At 39.5% G+C, this 18718-nt stretch overlaps 1 protein-coding gene across 3 annotated transcripts in view; it reads right to left on the bottom strand.

Annotated features, from left to right (window-relative positions):
- SYN2 (synapsin II) overlaps positions 1-18718 on the bottom strand; it is a 258206-nt gene that overhangs the window by 33486 nt on the left and 206002 nt on the right. For all 3 annotated transcript variants that reach the window (XM_056804670.1, XM_056804671.1, XM_056804672.1), the window contains exons 6-9: positions 13685-13747; positions 12497-12639; positions 5178-5252; positions 4025-4127 (exon numbers count right to left, since the gene is read on the bottom strand). In XM_056804670.1, the coding sequence (XP_056660648.1) occupies positions 4025-4127; positions 5178-5252; positions 12497-12639; positions 13685-13747 (384 nt within the window). The remainder of the gene's footprint in view (positions 1-4024; positions 4128-5177; positions 5253-12496; positions 12640-13684; positions 13748-18718) is intronic.

Below are 18718 nucleotides of genomic sequence, written 5' to 3'. Positions count from 1 at the left end.
ATCTCAATGAGCTGGGACAATTCTGAGGGACTTGTGACAAAGAACTATTGGAGTTTGATGCGGATCAAAGTATCCAAATTCTCACTTTAGTTTATTTGGGTTTTTATTTGGGGGTTTGGGTTTTCTATGATTATTCTCTTACAAAAATGAACACTATGGAAATAGACTTTGTGTGATAATACATGCATAACCCAGATCGAATAGCTTGCCAGCTCTGGGAAGGGGGAGGGAAGGGAGGAAAGAAGACAGTTTGGATCATATAACTTTGGAAAGCTTCCATGGAAATTTATTGTTACATGTAATTGATAAAATATCTATTAATAAAAGAAAAAAAAGTTCTTCTTAAACTGAGCCAAAATCTGCATCATGGTAACTTTGTCCTGTTGATCGGAGTTCAATACTCCATAGCGGGACCTATCTTAGTGACCCCGGGGGGGGGGGGTCCGCTGGGCATTAAAGGGTCAACATGTTATAATGACTGTGCTGAGCCAGAAGTGACCTCTTTGTGCTTAGGAGAAATACAATGTACAGTCAGAAGGGCCTGTGTCTTGGGAGAGCAGCTGGAAGGAGGAGCTACGATACAAGCCCTCTCTTGGTTTCCCCAAATGACCATCAGCTCCAGTATTACTGAGACAAAGCAGACCAACACTAATGCAGTGTCTGCATTATGGGTCCCAGTCCTCGGGAGCCTGGGGTGAGCATTTCACTGAAAGAAGGGGAAGGAATAGAATATAAACATTTTTAGAGCATACGTGCCATGCCTTGTGCTAAGGGCTTTATAAATATAGACTCATCCCATCTGAACAATAACTCTACATTGTGGTTGTTGATATTCTCCCCATTTTACAGTTGGAGACACTTAGACAAACAGAGGTTGTGACTTGTCCAGCATCAAACAGTCTGGATTGATCTTCTTGACTCAAGACCCAGTACTACTCATTGCAGATCCCATGAACTCCCTGAGGGCAGGAGATGCTTTGGTTTTTCTTTCTGTATCCCTAGTACTTAGTACAAATGGTTGTTGGATGACTAATTGGGAAATTTTTACGTGCCTGTGTGTGTTTTAAGAAAAATTTTAGAGACTTTCTTGGTGGGTATACTTAAAATACAGGCTCTTTCACATACTATCTTATATTGATACTTAAGTGTGAGTGAATGGAGAGTGAGGGGCCCAGATGCAATGGGGGTGTGGTGTTGTGTTTGTTCTGTAGGCTTCAAAGGACCCTTCTAGCCTTAAGTACTTGATTCTGTGTTCCTAAATACAAAACCAAGAGCTAGGCATACAGCACAGACTAAAATCTTAGAAGGAAGAAAAGAAAGGAGGAAGGAAGGAAGGAAGGAAGGAAGGAAGGAAGGAAGGAAGGAAGGAAGGAAGGAAGGAAGCAAGGAAGGAAGCAAGGAAGGAAGGAAGCAAGGAAGGAAGGAAGGAAGGAAGCAAGCAAGGAAGGAAGGAAGGAAGGAAGCAAGCAAGGAAGGAAGGAAGGAAGGAAGCAAGGAAGCAAGGAAGCAAGGAAGCAAGGAAGCAAGGAAGCAAGGAAGGAGGGAGGACAGAAAGCAAACCATAACACTATTCTCTACTGAGCTTCTTCTAGAACTCTCACCATCCATACCTATGATTGTCACAGAGGACCACTAGAGTCTTTCAAAACCTGGAAAGGACAAGATTCAGGGGTATAAATGGCTAAGGACTCTGCCCAGGTAAAAGGAGGCACCCATTGTGAGAGTCCTGATGACTATGGTCAATGGTTGTTTCCAGAGCATCTTTGTCTTAACTCATCTTTCCTACCTCTTTTCTTCTTCTCTTCCACTCTCCCTGTCTCCTCAATCCCCATCCCTTCTTGTTCCTCTTACTTCTGCATCATTTCTCCCCTCTTCATCAACCCTTATCTATCTCCTTCTAATTCCCCTCCCTTTGCCTTTCTCTCCTCTTCAGCTTCTCTCCCTGTTTCCTTCCTTCTCTCTCCCATATTCTTTTCCCTACCCATCTTCTCCTGGCGTCTTCCCTCAATATTTTCCCAACACACTAAATTTGGGGCAAAATGATCATTGAGTAAGATGATCTAGTAAGATTTTCTTCTAGTAAGAATTCATGTTCAGAAGAGAGATGCAGACAGGCAGACAGAGTGACAAACAGATAGAAACTTGGAGACAGAAAAAGGAGAAGTAGCTGAGGCAGTGGGCAGCTGAGGCTGGGGGAAATGTGGTTAAGGACCATGGCTGGAAGTATGGGTGTGGCAAGTTCTCAGAAAGGAAACTATTAGAGGAATCAGCCAAGCAAAGAGTGACAGTGCCACAAAACTTACTCATCCACCCCCAGCCACAAGTGGCACACAAGGCCTTCCAATCCATGAGACAACCCTAGGCATTCAGTTCCCTCTTCCCAGACCTCCCGCTCCTTGGCTGCTGACTTGTCTTCATGCACATGGATATGTGGGGGCGACATGTGTCCCATATCTAGGTAAGGCATTTCATAGGAGGATGTGGTGGTCCCTACAGGGCATGCTTGGTGGGACTCCCAGAAAATCCAGGTGAATTCTGAGATCATTTCCAGAACCAAATTGATAATCTTACAATCCTAAAATCCCTCTAAAAATAGGTACCACAGAACCCAACATTCTACCCTTGACAATGATCTGGAATCAGGAAGACTGAAGTTCAAATCCAACCTCAGATGCTTACTGATTTTGTGAACCTCTGCCTTAATTTCCTCAACTGTAATATGGGGGTAGTAATAGCACCAACCTCTCAGGGTTGTTTTGAAGATCAAATGAGATAATATTTGTAATTTTTTGGGGGGAGGGAGCTAAATGACTCAGTAGATAGAGAGCTAGGCTTGGAGTCAGAAGATCTTGAGTTCAAGTCTAGCCTCAGACACGTCCTAACTGTGTGACCCTGGACAAGTCACTTAACCCCCATTGCCTAACCTTTACCACTCTGCTAGCCTTGGAACTGATTCTAAGACAGAACGTAAGAATTTTTTAAGTACTTAGCTCAATGCCTTATATACAGTAGGTGCTATATAAATGCATATTCCCCCTATACCCACCCACCTCACATCCCTGCCCCCCCTATACTAGGAGGACTGGCCTTAACATTCCCATTTATCTTATCCTTTTCTATTTGACAGGAAAAACTAGAAGTACATTTGGCAGTGAATGGGGGTGGTAAGAACACTAAGTATCTTCTGGACCTAAAGCTTTGATCCTGTATTACTATATGCCTAGTTACCTCAATTCAAATGGAAACTCCTTGAGGGTAGGAATTATTTTGCCTTTGCATTCCTAGTGCTTAGCACAGGGTCTGGTCTATAATTATGACTTAATATAGTCAGATCCTGATGAGTGAGACTAATTAATCTTGCATTATGAGAATTCGTATTACGCGTATCCACATAGCTAGAACCAATGACCATAGTTTACATAATTCATAACCTTGGGAACCACTTCACAGGATCCCTTATTAGCACAGTGCTTCAAAGTCAGGATGGAGAGGAGAGAGTTTGGCACGTTGGAAACATCGTGATTTATCCAAGGTCAAAAAGCATGCTAGTAGCAGTCGCTAGGAAAAGAAAGCAGAGTTCCTGGCTTCCATATCCTACGAGTGGCAGCCTTTTTTTTTTTTTCTTCAGTCTGTCTAATCCCACAATATAGTTACTCCTCTTCTTCCAAGGAGGATGACATTTGAATAGGATTCCTAGGAGACAGCCTGGTATTATTTCTGGTTTTTATAACGAAAGGAAAGCAAGACTTGGAACTTGGAAAACTGTCACCTTTTGATGACTTGGGGTATTGGTGGAGGTAAAGTTCTACTTCCTAGGACTATAAGACCCAACAGTTTAAAGCACTTCTCTATACTGAGATCCTATTTCTCAGCCCCAGGAACTTCCACCAACTCCCACAAATGGAACCTTCTCTGTGGTTTCTTAAGCCAAAAGCAAGAGTTATAGACCAAGGGATGCCTACTTTGACCTTCTCCTTTCTTCACCCATCATAAAGTCCAACCTGACTGACTGAGTCAGACTTACCTCAAAAATGTAGTCCTTCCCATCCTTGCCATGTACAGCCTTGACAGCACAGATATCGAGGCCTCCAAATATCTCAGAGCAGGAGTCCACCCACAGCTTATACCTGCAAAAGAGAAGGGGGACACCAATGAGGAATGGAGTGGATTTGAATGGCTCACTGAAAATTTAATCCTCCCTTCCCTTTCTTTCAACCCCTCACCATTCCCAATGTGTGTCCCAAGGTCCTTCCTCCAAAGGCATCTTTGCACATGCTGTGACTGCATCCTGGAATACTGCTCCTCTTATCTGCCCATCCATAGCTCTCCTGGCCTTAAAGGTTCAACTCAAGCCCATTTTATTTTTTCTCTCTAATACTCCCTCCACTTCAGTGATATCTCCCTTGGCTGCTGACATTTAATAGGTGTGTGACCATGAGTAAGTCAGTCTCTCTGAGCCTCAATCTTCTCATTTGAAAAATGGGAATAATGGCACCTGTGATACTTCACCAAGTTATTGTCAGGATCAGATGAGGTAATTTATGTAAAATACTTCTGCAAATTTTTAAGTGTTGACTAAATGCCAACTATCATATTGCTGTTGTTATTGTTGTTACAGCATGTAACACTTAGAGTCTATACCTTCTGAGGTAGGCTGTAAATATTGTTTTGAATTGGTCATACAAACAAGTTTTACCCCTCCAACTAGACTGCCAGATCCTTGAAGGCAAGGATTGTGTCTTATACCTTTTTATATCCCCTAGTACAGACCTAGATGCAAAGTAAAAACCCAATAGATTTTGTTGAACAAATGGATGGATGGATGGACAGATGGATGAATGGATGGATAAATAGATGGATGGACAGATGGATGGATGGATGAATGAATGGATAGATTGAATAGATGGATGGACAGATGGATGGATGGATGGACAGATGGATGGATGGATGGATGGATGGATGGATGGATGGATGGATGGATGGACAGATAGATGGATCAATAAATGGACAAATAGAGGATGGATGGGTAGATAAATTAATGAATGAATACTTCAGTTTTGTCTAGTCACTCTTTGTCTTCTCTCTTCATATTTATATGCATCCCATCTGTTGTCCCCTTTTCAATCTAAGGGATACTTAAAAAGTCATGCTGTAGGCTTAGGAGTTTGATTACTCACCTGTCCGACATAGCAATCTGCTCTAGCATTGCAGATCCAGTGTTTGTCTTCCAATTTCCTGAGATGGATGTCCTCCTAGAACAAGAAACCAAGCCAGACCAGGCCAGGCCAGGCCAGGCCAGGGGAGGCAGTGAATTATTAGCTGGGAAGAGGGCAAGAATGGCCTCATTGTATGGAGCAGTGTCATTTTTCCTCCTATTTCCCCACATTTCCCCTGGGTCTGGAGTCTATCTGTCTTGTCTAGAGCCGAATTCAGAGGACTATTCACTTTCTTGGCTAAACTATCAACAATCATTATCAGTAGGAATTCTGGGGAATACTTTGTGCTAACTCTTAGTTGGGAGGGATCTCAGAGGCTAACCTGTTAATTTTATAGATGAGGAAATTTAGACCCAGGGAGGTTAAATTGCTTCAGATCTTTCAGAGTTCTCTTTCTTTGGGACCTAGGCCATCACCATCCCTTAAAGTCTATCTATTAGGCACTGAATGGTGTACCAGGGAAAAAAGGAACCCAACAGATATACAATCTGAGGGATTAGGTTCACATCTTGGCTTCACTACTTATTTGTTGTATGATTTGGGGGAAGTTATTTGATCTTTCTGAATTTCATCTGTGAAATGAGGATAATGATTCACTACTAACTTCACGGGGCTGCTAAAAAAATCAAATAAGTTAATGTATGAACAACTTTTTGGTAATTATGTTTAATTATTTAATAATAGCCATTTGCATTTATAGAGTTCTATAGAGTTTGCAAAGAACATTACAAATAGAGAGACACTCCAGTGTATTTGCCACAAAACTCCAAGTGGGGTCATGAAGAGTCAGACATGACTGAAATGATGGCATAATAACAAAACTACAAACAAAATAGTGAGTGAATAACAACAATGGACAATTATTATTAGAGAGAGCAGCTAACATGAAGTGAAGCGTGCTAGAAGGGCTGGAATGAATAGTCTTAAACTAGTCTTAAATAGTTTTTAAAAGTTGATTATTGTATCATTTGGACACTGATCCCCAAGTAGGCTATTCTTGTAGTGGTACTTTGTCACTCTTCTTTGGAACATTGGTCTCTCAAATATTTGACTGACTTCTCTTGATAATGGAGAAGCTGTTAACTCTGCCTGAAAATACCTGTTAATGTCCGTGGAAAGGAGTAGAGATTCTGGCTCGATCAAGGGTGATTAACACTCTAGAAAAAATCCATCATGAGTCACTATTGATTCCTTTCTCTTCCTGCATAGTCTCTATTCTCTAGGTTTTCTTGATATGCTTTCCTGATTTTCCTCCTTCTTTTCTGACTTCTCAGTCTCCTTTGCTGAATCCAGGTCATACCCACTACTCATGGGGTATTCTCTAAAACTCTGCCCTCAGTCCTCTTATCTTTTTCTCTGTACTCTTATATTTGGTGATCTTATAGCTCTTATAATTTCTATGAAGATGATTCCCAGATCAATATTTTATTGTTATTGTTGTTTAGTTGTTTCATTTGTGTCTCTCTGTAACCTCATTTGGCAGAGACAGTAGAGTGGTTTGTCATTTCCTTTTCTAGCTCATTTTATTGAGGAAACTGAGGCAAGCAGGGGCAAGTGATTTTCCCAGGGTCATGCAACTAATATGTGTCTGAAGTTAAATCTGAATTCACAAAGACAAGTTTTCCTGATTCCAGGCCTGGTGCTCTGTACACTATGCCACCTAATTGTCCTAATAACAATGAAGATGACTCCAAGATTGATATTCAACTCTAATATCTCTCCTGAACTCCAATTCACCATCATTAACTGCATTTTAAACATCCCAAATTGGATGTCCTGTAAACATCTCAAAATCCAAAAGAACTCCTTCTTTTTCTCTCCTAAATTTCTTATCTGTCAATTGTCTTGTTTAAGTTGTCTTCTTATCTGTTTGATCTGGAGCCAAATTCAGAGGACCATTCAAGAGTACTTTTTTTGGTTATCAAAGACATCCTCCTCCTCCTATGACCCAGGCTCACACTCATCTTGTCATCCTCAACTCACTTGTGCTTACCCCAGGGATCTAATCAGCTGTCAAATTTTATGATGTCTACATTAATAGCTTCTCTTGGAAATGCCTCTTTCTCGCTATTCACACAGCTGTCCTTCTGGTCTGGAACAGCATTATCAATTGCATTGACAGCTAAACAGCCTTCTAATGTGTCTGCATGCCTCAATTTTCTCCCCTCTCCAATGCATCCTCCACTCATCTACCAAAGTGATTTTCCTAAGCACAAGTTTAGCATATCTCCCTTACTCAATAAGCTAAAGAGGCTCCCTATGGCTTCCAGGACCCTCTATGATATTCAAAGCTTTTTACAACTCAACTCCTACCTTTCCAGGCTTGTTGTGCTTTAATTTCATTCAAGTGTTTAGTCATTCAACAATACTGATTTTCTTGTCATTCCAACTCTCTCTCTCTTTCTCTCTCTCTGTGTCTCTCTGTCTCTCTCTCTGTGTCTCTCTCTGTGTCTCTCCCTCCCTCTCTCCCTCCCTCCATCTCTCTCTCTCTCTCCTGAAATGGTCTCCCTTCTCACCTCTGACTCCCAAGTTCCAGGACATCCTTCAAAACTCAGTTAGCCCATATCTCATTTTCTATAGCAGATCTGCCCTATCTCCAAACACACACAGTCATTCATTCCTTCTCTTGGAGATTTCTTGGCATTTACACTGTATATATCTTATAACTAAAAGTGTTCTTGTGTTGTCTCTCCAATTAGAATAATTTTCCTTGAAAGCAAGGAATACATTTCCACTTTTCTTTATATTCCCAGCCCTAATTAGAGCACCTGGTACATTATAAGCACTTCATAAATGTTTATTGACCTACATAGGGGACAAGAGTCATAGTGTAGAAAGGGCACTGGCTCTGTAGTGAGAGGATGTGGATTTAAATCTTACCTTTGACACTTACTACTTGTGTGACCATGGGCAAATCTCTTAGCTTCCCTAAGCCTTTGTTACCTCATCTGTGAAATGGAGGGATTGGATGAAAAGGGCACAGAGGCTGATTTTGGCTCTATATCTACAAGTTCTTATTAAAAGTAACTGATAATAAAAAAAAAAGTAACTGATAATTAATGCATTGCTGGTGGAGTTGTGAATTGATCCAACCATTCTGGAGGGCAATTTGGAACTATGCCCACAGGGCGATAAAAGACCGTCTGCCCTTTGATCCAGCCATAGCACTGCTGGGTTTGTACCCCAAAGAGATAATAAGGAAAACGACTTGTACAAAAATATTCATAGCTGCGCTCTTTGTGGTGGCCAAAAATTGGAAAATGAGGGGATACCCTTCAATTGGGGAATGGCAGAACAAATTGTGGTATATGTTGGTGATGGAATACTATTGTGCCCAAAGGAATAATGAACTGGAGGGATTCAATGGAGCCTGGAACAACCTCCAAGAAGTGATGCAGAGTGAGAGGAGCAGAACCAGGAGAACATTGTACACAGAGACTGATACACTGTGGTACAATTGAAGGTGATGGACTTCTCCATTGGCAATGCAATGTCCCTGAACAATCTGCAGGGATCTAAAAAACACTATCCACAAGCAAAGGATAAACTGTGGGAGTAAAAACAACGAGGAAAAGCAACTGCTTGACTACAGGGGTGGAGGGGATACGACTGAGGAGAGACTCCAAATGAACACTCTAATGCAAATACCAACAACATGGAAATGGGTTCGAACCAAGAACACAAGTGATACCCAGTGGAATCATGCGTCGGCCATGGGGGGGGGGGGGGGGAGGAAAAGAAAATGATCTTTGTTTCCAATGAATAATGTTTGGAAATGACCAAATAAAATAATGTTTTAAAAAAATCAGACTGGAAAATAAAAAAATAACTGATATTAGTTATTTGAAATGGTTAAAATATGTAAATTCAGATTCTAAATGAAGAAAGAGACCATACAGCTCTTTATGGGCTGAAATAAAGTAAACTTTAGTTCAGTATCATAACTGGTTAAGAGAGAGAGGCAGAGAGGAAGATAGGTAGGAGAGGAGAGGAATGGGAAGGAGAGGAGGGGAGGGAAGGGGAGGAAAAAAGAAGGGAAGGGGGGAAGGAAAAGAGAGGAGAGGGGAGGGGAAAGAGGAGGGGAAGCAAGGAGAGCAGAGAGGGTGGAAGAGAACAAAGAGGGAGGGAGGGGAGGAGGAGAGGGGGAAAGAATGGGAAGAAATTGAGGTTCAGCGTATACATCCCAGATTTATTTAATTTATACATGTTGCTTTCCTCCCCAAATAAGAAATAAAAATCTCCCAACCAAATACAATCCTTTCAAATTAAAAATGGGTAAACATTGCCAGAATTTGTTACTAAAAATTAAATCCTAAAGTTTGAAATCTCTTTTCCTCATTTTTTTAGTGTAGGTGTGGGGAATAATAGATTTTCCTTTTGTAAAATAGTGAGTATTGTATTTTCTTTTATTTCATAGGAAAAAAGTAATATGGTTTCATAGATTAAATATACCATCTTGTGACTATAGCTCATATAGATTATGAGGCTCTTGTCTCATCTCCCATTCTCACTGGCAAGTTGAGTCCCTAGAGTAGTGATGGCAAATCTATGGCACAGGTGCCAAAGATGGCATGCAGAGGACTCTCTGTGGGCATGTGGCTACCCTCCCTATCCCTTCCCCACTTCAAAGTTTCTTATTAGAAAGGTAGAGGGACTTGAGCCAAGCTGCTCTCTTCCCCCTCTCTACACTCACTAAGGAAATTCCCCACTTCAACCACTCCCTCCACTGAGCAGCCCAGTGGGAGCACTTTCTCCCTCCCCTGTGTGGGGTAAAGGAGGGGGTGTGTCTGGCACTTGGTGGTTAGGGAGGGGCACAGCATTCAGCTGGGGGGGGCAGGGCCCAGCACTCTGTCTCTAAAAGGTTCACCATCACTGTCCTAGAGGACACCTAATAACAGATTATATAATGTATTCTAAATAGATATGTGACCTTAATATTAAAGGTCATACTATAAAAAAAATTAGAAGGGAAACAGGAGCACATAATTCTCATAGCCATTATTAGTAGGAGATGTAATCTTAACTAAGCAAGGGTTAGAGGCAATTACAAACAAAAAAAAGGAAACTTTGATCATATGAATTTGAAAAGCTTCTACACAAAGTTATGCACCTAGGATGAAAAGGGAAGCAATACAATGGGGAAAAAAATCTCAGTTTAAAATTTTCTAATAAGGATTTGATATCCAAAATATAAACAATTAGCATATACATGAATACACATCATGTATATACATATATAATACATGTATACATATATACATACACATACATATGTATACAGACACATAAAAGCCATTCCCCAAAAGGTAAGTGGTCAAATGATATGAAGAAACAATTCTTAAAAAAATGTCAAACTATTAACAACCACACAAAAGAATGCTCCAAATCACTAATAAGTGAAATGAAAGTAAAAACAATCCTGAAGTTTTCATACCCAGAAAATTAACAAAGATGACAAAAGTTGGAAATAGTCAGTGCTGGAGAGAATGTTGAAAGATGGGCATTCTAGTGCATTGTTAGTGGAGCTGTGAAACAGCGACCGACTGTTTTGGAAAACAATTTGGCATTGTGCAAATAAAGTGACTAAAATATCTATACCTTTTGACCTAGAGATTCCATTACTAGACTTATATCTGAAGTTGGCCATTGATAAGAATATATCAAAATATTTATGCAAACTTTTTTGTGTGATATCAATGACTTGGAAAGCAACTAGGTGTTCATTGACTGGGGAATAGATAAGTAAAGTGTGGCACATGAACATAAAGGAGAATGACTATGCTATAAAAAATGACATGTGATAAATACAGAAAATCATGGAAAAAATGCACAAATTGATGCAAGGTAAACAGAGTTAAGAAACATTTCTACACAATTAAAAATAGATCTAAATAATTGGAGAGACATTAATTGCTCATGGGTAGGATGAACTAACATAATAAAAATGACAATCCTACCCAAACTAATTTACTTATTTAGTGCCATACTCATCGAACTACCAAAAAACTTTTCTATTGAATTAGAAAAAAATATAATAAAGTTCATTTGGAAGAACAAAAGATCAAGGATATACAGGGAAATAATGAAAAAAAAAAGTACAGAATGTGGGGCCTAGCAGTACCAGATCTTAAACTGTACTATAAAACAGTGGTCATCAAAATAATATGATACTGGCTAAGAGACAGAAGGGAGGATCAGTGGAATAGACGGGGTAAATGACCTCAGCGAGATAGTGTCTGATAAACCCAAAGATCTGAACATTTCTTTTTTTTTTTAATCTTTCTCTTCTTTATTACATGTTTTACAAAACTGCTAGGAAAACTGGAAAATAGTATAGGAGAGATTAGGTCTAGATCAATATCTCATACCTGATACCAAGATAAATTCTGAATGGGTAAATGACAATATTAAAAAGGAAACTATAAGTAAATTAGATGGACATAGAATAGTATAACTATCAGATTGATTGGAAATAAAAGAATTTAAGTCTAAGCTAGAAATAGAGAATATCACAAAATGTAATTTTGATTACATTAAATTAAAAGTTTTGGTACAAACAAAACCAATGTATCCAAAATTAGGAAGGAAGCCACAAATTAGGAAAAAAATCTTTATAACAAAAACCTCTGACACATGTAAAACTCAATTGAATTGCTCATTGGCTATGGAAGGGGGGAGGGAGGAAGGGAGGAAAAGACTATGAATCATGTAATCATGGAAAAATATTAAATTTTTAATATAATTAAAAAAAAATAAATTAATTAATAAAAAATAAAATTTTTAAAAAGAGTCAAGAGACAATATACACAGTAGCTATAACAATGTTACATATAAAAAATGAATATTGAAAAACTATAAAGAAAAAGCATGACTACATTTAGAGGAGATATGAAAAGTCATTCATACCCTAATCCTTTGATGAAGTGGGACATCCACAAATATCGTACTCAGATTTTTTTGATGTATTGATCAGTTAAGCTAATTTTTCCCTCCTTTTCTTTTTTTTAATCTTTAAAATATTATTTGTTATATGAGATGGCTCTCTGTGAGGGAGAGGGACAAAGATACCAGGGAAAACTATGGTGATAAAAAACAAAATGTATCAATAATTTTTTTAAGTTATGTTATATCACAAACAGAGGCATAAATAAGATTTCTTTTGGATGTTTCCCAGTGGGTGGGATCCAATAAAGCTAAAAGTCAGATCTCATTTGTAGGACAGAAGTTTCTTACTTCTAGTTTATGAAATAGTGGATTGTTTCCCCAGGGGTCCCACTCACATATAAGCTTTGTAGTTGTTGCCAATCTTTTGGATCCGAATGTCATACTTGGCATCAATGAATGGTTCAGCTGTGGCATAGGTCTGGGTGAGGGCTACCACACTGGCAATATCCTGGAAGTCATAGTGATTTTCCACTTTTACCTGGTATTGGTGCGAGAAAGAGGGAAGAGCACATATAAGGGAGAGGGAGAAAAGCCAAACAACTTTGTTTTAATGAACCCAAACCCCCAAATCCATTTACCTGAAAATTATTCAAATGATCACTGACTCTCACACTTTCCCACAAGCCTTTCTGCCCCTCCTATTTCCTTTAGGTTCAAAAACCAGTAGTGGTCTTCTACAACTGACATAATTCTCCTCACTCCTCATGCCCCAGTAAGTTTTACAACAGAAATTTTCTATAAACAGAAAATTTGCAAGAGAAATTAATCAAAACAGGGGACAGAGCAGGGATTCTTAACTTTTTTTGTGCATATGGCATAGGCTCCTTTAGCAATCTAGCAAAGTCTATGGAATCCTCAGAATGTTTTTAAATGCATTTTTTTTAAATACACAGGATTACAAAGACAACTAATTATATTGCACTATGATTTTAAAAAATTAAATTTATGGATCATTCTTGGAATACAGAGAGAAGAGAGAGGCATGCATGGTATCTTATTTCTTATCAATCCTACTTACACTTTTCCTTAAAATTCACTGTCTCTACATTCTGTTAGCTCATGACTAAAATATCCTGACTGAATTAGCTTCTTCTTTAGATCTTTGAATGATAATAGAAAGAGTTTGGCATGGCAGATTTTCTCCAAGAAAGGCTTTCAGAACATGGCTTCCTTTGATGCTTGGTGGCAAAAAAGATTCCATTCATAGTGGCTATTGCCAACATACACCATGGCACTAGAACGAATGCAATAGGGTCACATGCTCAAAGTAGGGCAGGATATCTTATATGATTAGTATTTTAGAAAACCAGGGATCTTAGCTAATTCTTTTAGAACCTGCCCCAAGACCTCCAGAGTTAGAGAGGAGCTCGGGGACTCATTTTGCTTCTCTTAATATGGATGCTCACATTGAATAAAATGGAAAGGGAAGAAGAAGGCAGACCTGAATTACTTTCAGAAACTTGTCCCTTCTCACAATCCATTTCTTCCCCTCTTTGTAGCCCTCTTGGTTCCTTATAACTTACCTTCCCCATCCCCGAGTGTGCATGTCCAATCTTGACCACCACAGGGAATGTCGGTAGTGTCAGCTAGAGACAAGAGAGAAAAGAGTAGGAATCAGAAGAGCATGATACTCCGAACATTTTGTCCTTCATCCAGCATCCCATCCCAGGCCAAATCAGCTGCTCTTCAGAGGTTAGGGTTAGTCCTGGCTTAGACTTCATGTTTCTTCTGTCCAGGATTCCATGCCTGGCCAAAGTTCACCCTGGACGTGGTTATAGTGAACAGCTGATAAAGGAAAAGCCAACTTTGTTTCATCAGGACCAGGTTATGCCAAACTAACCTAATTTTCTTTTTTGACAGGGTTACTAGAGCGATATGGAGTAAACATAGTATAGGAGAGAGAATGCTGGGTTTGGTATCAGGAAGACTTGGATCAAAACCCGCCTCTAACACTTACTGCTAAGTAACTATGGGTAAGTTGCAGAATTTCTCCATATCTCAGGCTAATTACTAGTATTTATCCACTAAATCATAAATAGGTAGCAATCTGCACAGAAGGGAGCTCCCAGTCTCCACGAGTTCCCTATGCTGAACAAATGACAACTCCATTGTGTGCTCTTTCACAAATCTGCATATTAGACTGGTAGGTCAGGGAAATGGCATAGATTTAACTTAACTACATTTTAGCAAGGAATTTCCTGAAGTTCCCTATATTATTTTTGTAGAAAAGCTAGAGAAATGTGGGCTACATGATAGTACAGGAAGGTGCTTTTAAAATAGGTTATATTTCTAGATTCAAAGAAGGATGATCTAGATTTCATTAAGTCCTTTCTATGTGCTTGGCACATAGAGGTGGAGAAGTAAAGCTAAGTGGCACAGTTGATAGAGGGCTAACTAAGCCTTGAGTCAGAAAGACTCATTTTCCCGAGTTCAAATTTGGTGCCAGACACTTGATGTGTGACCCTGGGCAAGTCCCTTACCCCTGTTTGCCTCAGTTTCCTCAGCTGTCAAATGAACTGGAGAAGGAATTGACAAAGCATTCTAGCATGTTGCCAAGCAAACCCCAAATGGGGTCATGAAGAGCTAAGTGTGACTAAAACAATTGAACAGCAGCATGTGCCAGGCACTGTGCTCAGAGCTTTACAAAATTTGATTTACAAATCATTTGATCCTCACAGCAAACTGCAAGGGAGCTCTTATTATGCCCATATTACAATGGCGACTGAGGTAGAGAGAGGGTAGTGGCTTGCCCAGAGATTTTTGACTTGTGTAATTGGCATTAAAAAAGATGAATTGCCCCTTGCTTTGCTGTTTCACTCCAGGAAGCATAGGAATTTCCTTTTTTGCTGTTGTTTTAAATCCTTGCCTTCTGTCTTGGAATCAATACTGAGCATTGGTTCCAAGATAGAAGAGCAGTAAGGCTTAGGCAATGTGGGTTAAGTGACTTGCCCAGGGTCATAGAGTTAGGAAGTGTCTGAGACCAGATTTGAACCCATGACCTCCTGTCTCTGGGTCTGACTTTCAATTCCCTGAGCTACCTAATCACCTCTAGACCACAGGGACTTTCCACCTAACTTGTAGATAAAACCTCCTTTGTGTTAACTACCCTTAATAGAATATGAACTTTTTGAGAATGGGAACTGTCTTGCTTTGTTTTTATTTGTATCCCTACATACAGTCATAAGTAGTAAGTACCTGTTTATTATATATTGTGCATAATTATATTATATATTTATATATTATTTTATGTATTATGTATAATTATATATTTATGCTATATGGTAGTTATACATTATTTAATTATTTATTTTGTGTTCTTGGTTATATTTTTAATTATATAATTATTTGATTATAATATACAACATATATATGTTATATGATAGTTATATATTGTTATTTTATATATTTTATTGTACTATAAACATTGTATGATACAATTCTGTTATATCTTTTTTATATTATAACATGTAATAGTATTATCTGTATTATATAATACATGTTTTTTCTTTCATTCATTCATTCATTCATTCATTCATTCATAGTATCTAAAATGGGGGAGCTGAAACTCTTCTGGCATCTTGTAGAAGAGGCCAGGTGTGGAAGACTGTTCAGTCCTGGGAGGCACGTTTTTTGGGCAGAATATTGATAAATTAGGAAGCATCAAACCAACACAGGCAAAACCAGTTCCTGCCCTCAGGAAGCTTGCATCCTAAGGAGAGATCTGAGATGAGGATGGCTGGGCACATACAAGAAACATACCGAGCAGATGAAAGATGATCGGAGAGGGGAAGGCATTGCTTTGGGTGGCTGAAAACGACACTGAAAACGTCCTAGAGCTACCAGCATACAGGCTAATTCTTGAAAGCTAGCATTGCTTTCTTTAATGGACAAAGAATGTCGAGATTAAGTCAAGAGAAGTCAACAAGCCTTTACTATATGTTTGTTGTTCTTTGGCCTTTTTTTCAGTGTGTCTGACTCTTCTTGGCCCCATTTGGGGTTCTCTTGGCAAAGATACTATAGTGGTTAGCCATGTCCTTCTCCAGGACCTACCAGATGCCATGTACTGAGCTAAATACTAGGGATACAGAGAAAGGCAAGCCAGTCCCTGATCTTAAGAAGCTCATAGCCTAATGAGGGTGTAAAACAGGACATAGAGCCAGGATAAATTGTAGATAACCTCAGAGGGAAGGTACTAAGAATAAGGCAGACTGGGAAAGGCTCTTTGAAGAAAGTGGGATTTCAGCTGAGATTCGAAGGAAATCAAAGAAGCCTGGAAGCTAAGATGAGGAAGGAGAACAATTCAGGCATGGGGGACAGCTTGTGCTAATGCACTGAGTCTAGAGATGAGTATCTTCCTTGAAGAACAGCCAGGAATCCAGCAGCATAGCAGAATTATAGACACTGAGACTACCAGATATGGTGAGAGATGGTGTGCTATAGTGGAAAGCCTGCCAGCCTGGGAGTCAGGAGATGAGGGTTCTAGTCTCTGATCTTCTACTAGGTCATTGTGATTTTGGGCAAATTACTTCTTGCTGGGCTTGAGTTTCCCTATATGTAAAATTAGGCAACTGGGGGCAGCTGGGTAGCTCAGAGAAATGAGAGCCAGGCTTAGAGATGAGAGGCTCTAGGTTCAAATCTGCCCTCAGACACTTCCCAGCTGTGTGACCCTGGGCAAGTCACTTAACCCTCATTGCCTAGCCTTTACCACTCTTCTGCCTTAGAACCAATACACAGTACTGATTCCAAGATGGAAGGTAAGGGTTTAATTAAAAAAAAATTAGGCAGTTGGACAAATTATCTTTAAGATCCTTTCTGACTCTGTGATCCTCTATCATTTCTATAATTTTATGAACTATTTATGAATTACAGATATTGGAGTCCTAAAGGCTATGGAGGGCCAGTCTTTTATTATTATTATTTTGCAGAATTTGCCTTAGTCATTCTGCCTTTTATCTTGAACCTTATCATCATCATCATCATCATCATCATCATCATCATCATCATCATCTTTCCTATAAAGGGAACTGCTGACAGAAGCAGGTTTTAAAAAGAAAAACATCTTTTCTTTTTTTCTTCCTAGAAAATATTGTTGCTGCTGATGGAAAGTTTGCCCACACGGGGACCCTGGAGCTAACCACAGGCACTGGGAGTGCCTTCAATGAGGCTTTCCACATTCCTGGTCTGTGGCCAGGATGGCCTCTGCCTGGTGGGGTTGAGGGGAAAATTAGAGAGGGACAGGAGACAGATCTGGGGGCAGAGAGAAAAAAGAAAGACGTCCATCCTATCCTGAACCCCAGTAGTCTTCTTCTGGTCTCATCCCTCTCAGACCTAGTGAGCTCAACAATTTTGTACAACTCTGACTCACATTCACAGTAGAAGCAGAGAATTTTTAAGCTGGAAAAGGACCTTAGAAATCAGCTAAACTAAAAGTCTATTCATAGAAGAAACTGAGATCCAGACAGAGGGAGGAACTTGTTCAAAGTCACACGTGACAGAGATATGACTAGAATCAGGCCCCCTGACTCCCAATTTAGTGTCACATTGTGTCAGATCATGTCATGGCATATCATGCCTTTCCTTTTCTCTTTTACTTTCTTCTTTCCTTCCTTTCTCCCATCCTTCCTCTCTCTATTTCTTTTCTCTATTCTTCCTGAGCCTTCACCAGTCATGTCGACTTTTGTTTTGCTATTGAACTTTGATGATTCTGGAAGAGAGGGTGAGGCCAACAAATCTATGCAACTCAGACTCACTTTAATCCATTTCACACTCAAGTCAAGACATCATCCCCTGATGCCATTGTTCCTCTTCAAAAATGAAGGATGAAAAACAATAACAGTTTCTTTATTTCTCTTTACTTTCTCTTACTTTTCTTCCTCCCTCCCTGTCTTCTCCTTCTAAGTAAACAATGAATATCTTGTTGATACTTTTAAAAAATACTGCCATTATGATCACATTCCATATGTCATCCCAATCCTCCTTTGTAACCAAAGAGTTCAGCAAAACAAACCAATAAATTGGCCACACCTGACCATGACGATATGCTTCATTCCATATCTATAGTCAGCCACCTTTCATCAAGTAGAGAAAAATCAGACTTTACTCTTTAGCCTTTGATGTTAAGTTTGATCCCTCTGACAATATCAGTGCCTTACAATGCTGTTTTCCCATAGGCCATTGCAGTTGTTGAGTATATTGTTCTCCTGGATCTGCTTATTTCATTCGACATCAGTTCATACAAGTCTTCCCAAATTTCTTCTGGTGTGTTTCCTCAATGCTCAGCTAATATGCCGTGAATTCTAACAGTGAGTTCTGCCATGTGCAAGATGTTATGGTGAGGCAGAGACATGGTCTTCTTTTCAAGAACTCTTATTGGTAAGCTTGGACCAGTTCATTAAAAAAGAGTTAACAATGTGAGACAGTTCATTATGTTACTTGGGCAGTGTGGCAGAGATAGGAATTGAATACCATCATTAAAGAATCATTCTTTTAGGTTAAGGCCCTGTTCTCTGTTAGAAACACAAACACAAAAGCTATTTCACCTTCCTGGCCCTCATGTC

Source organism: Monodelphis domestica, chromosome 7 (assembly GCF_027887165.1).
Source record: "Monodelphis domestica isolate mMonDom1 chromosome 7, mMonDom1.pri, whole genome shotgun sequence".
NCBI classification, from domain to species: domain Eukaryota; kingdom Metazoa; phylum Chordata; class Mammalia; order Didelphimorphia; family Didelphidae; genus Monodelphis; species Monodelphis domestica.
The sequence above is the reverse complement of the archived record's forward strand: the minus strand, read 5'-3'. Positions and strand labels throughout refer to the sequence as shown.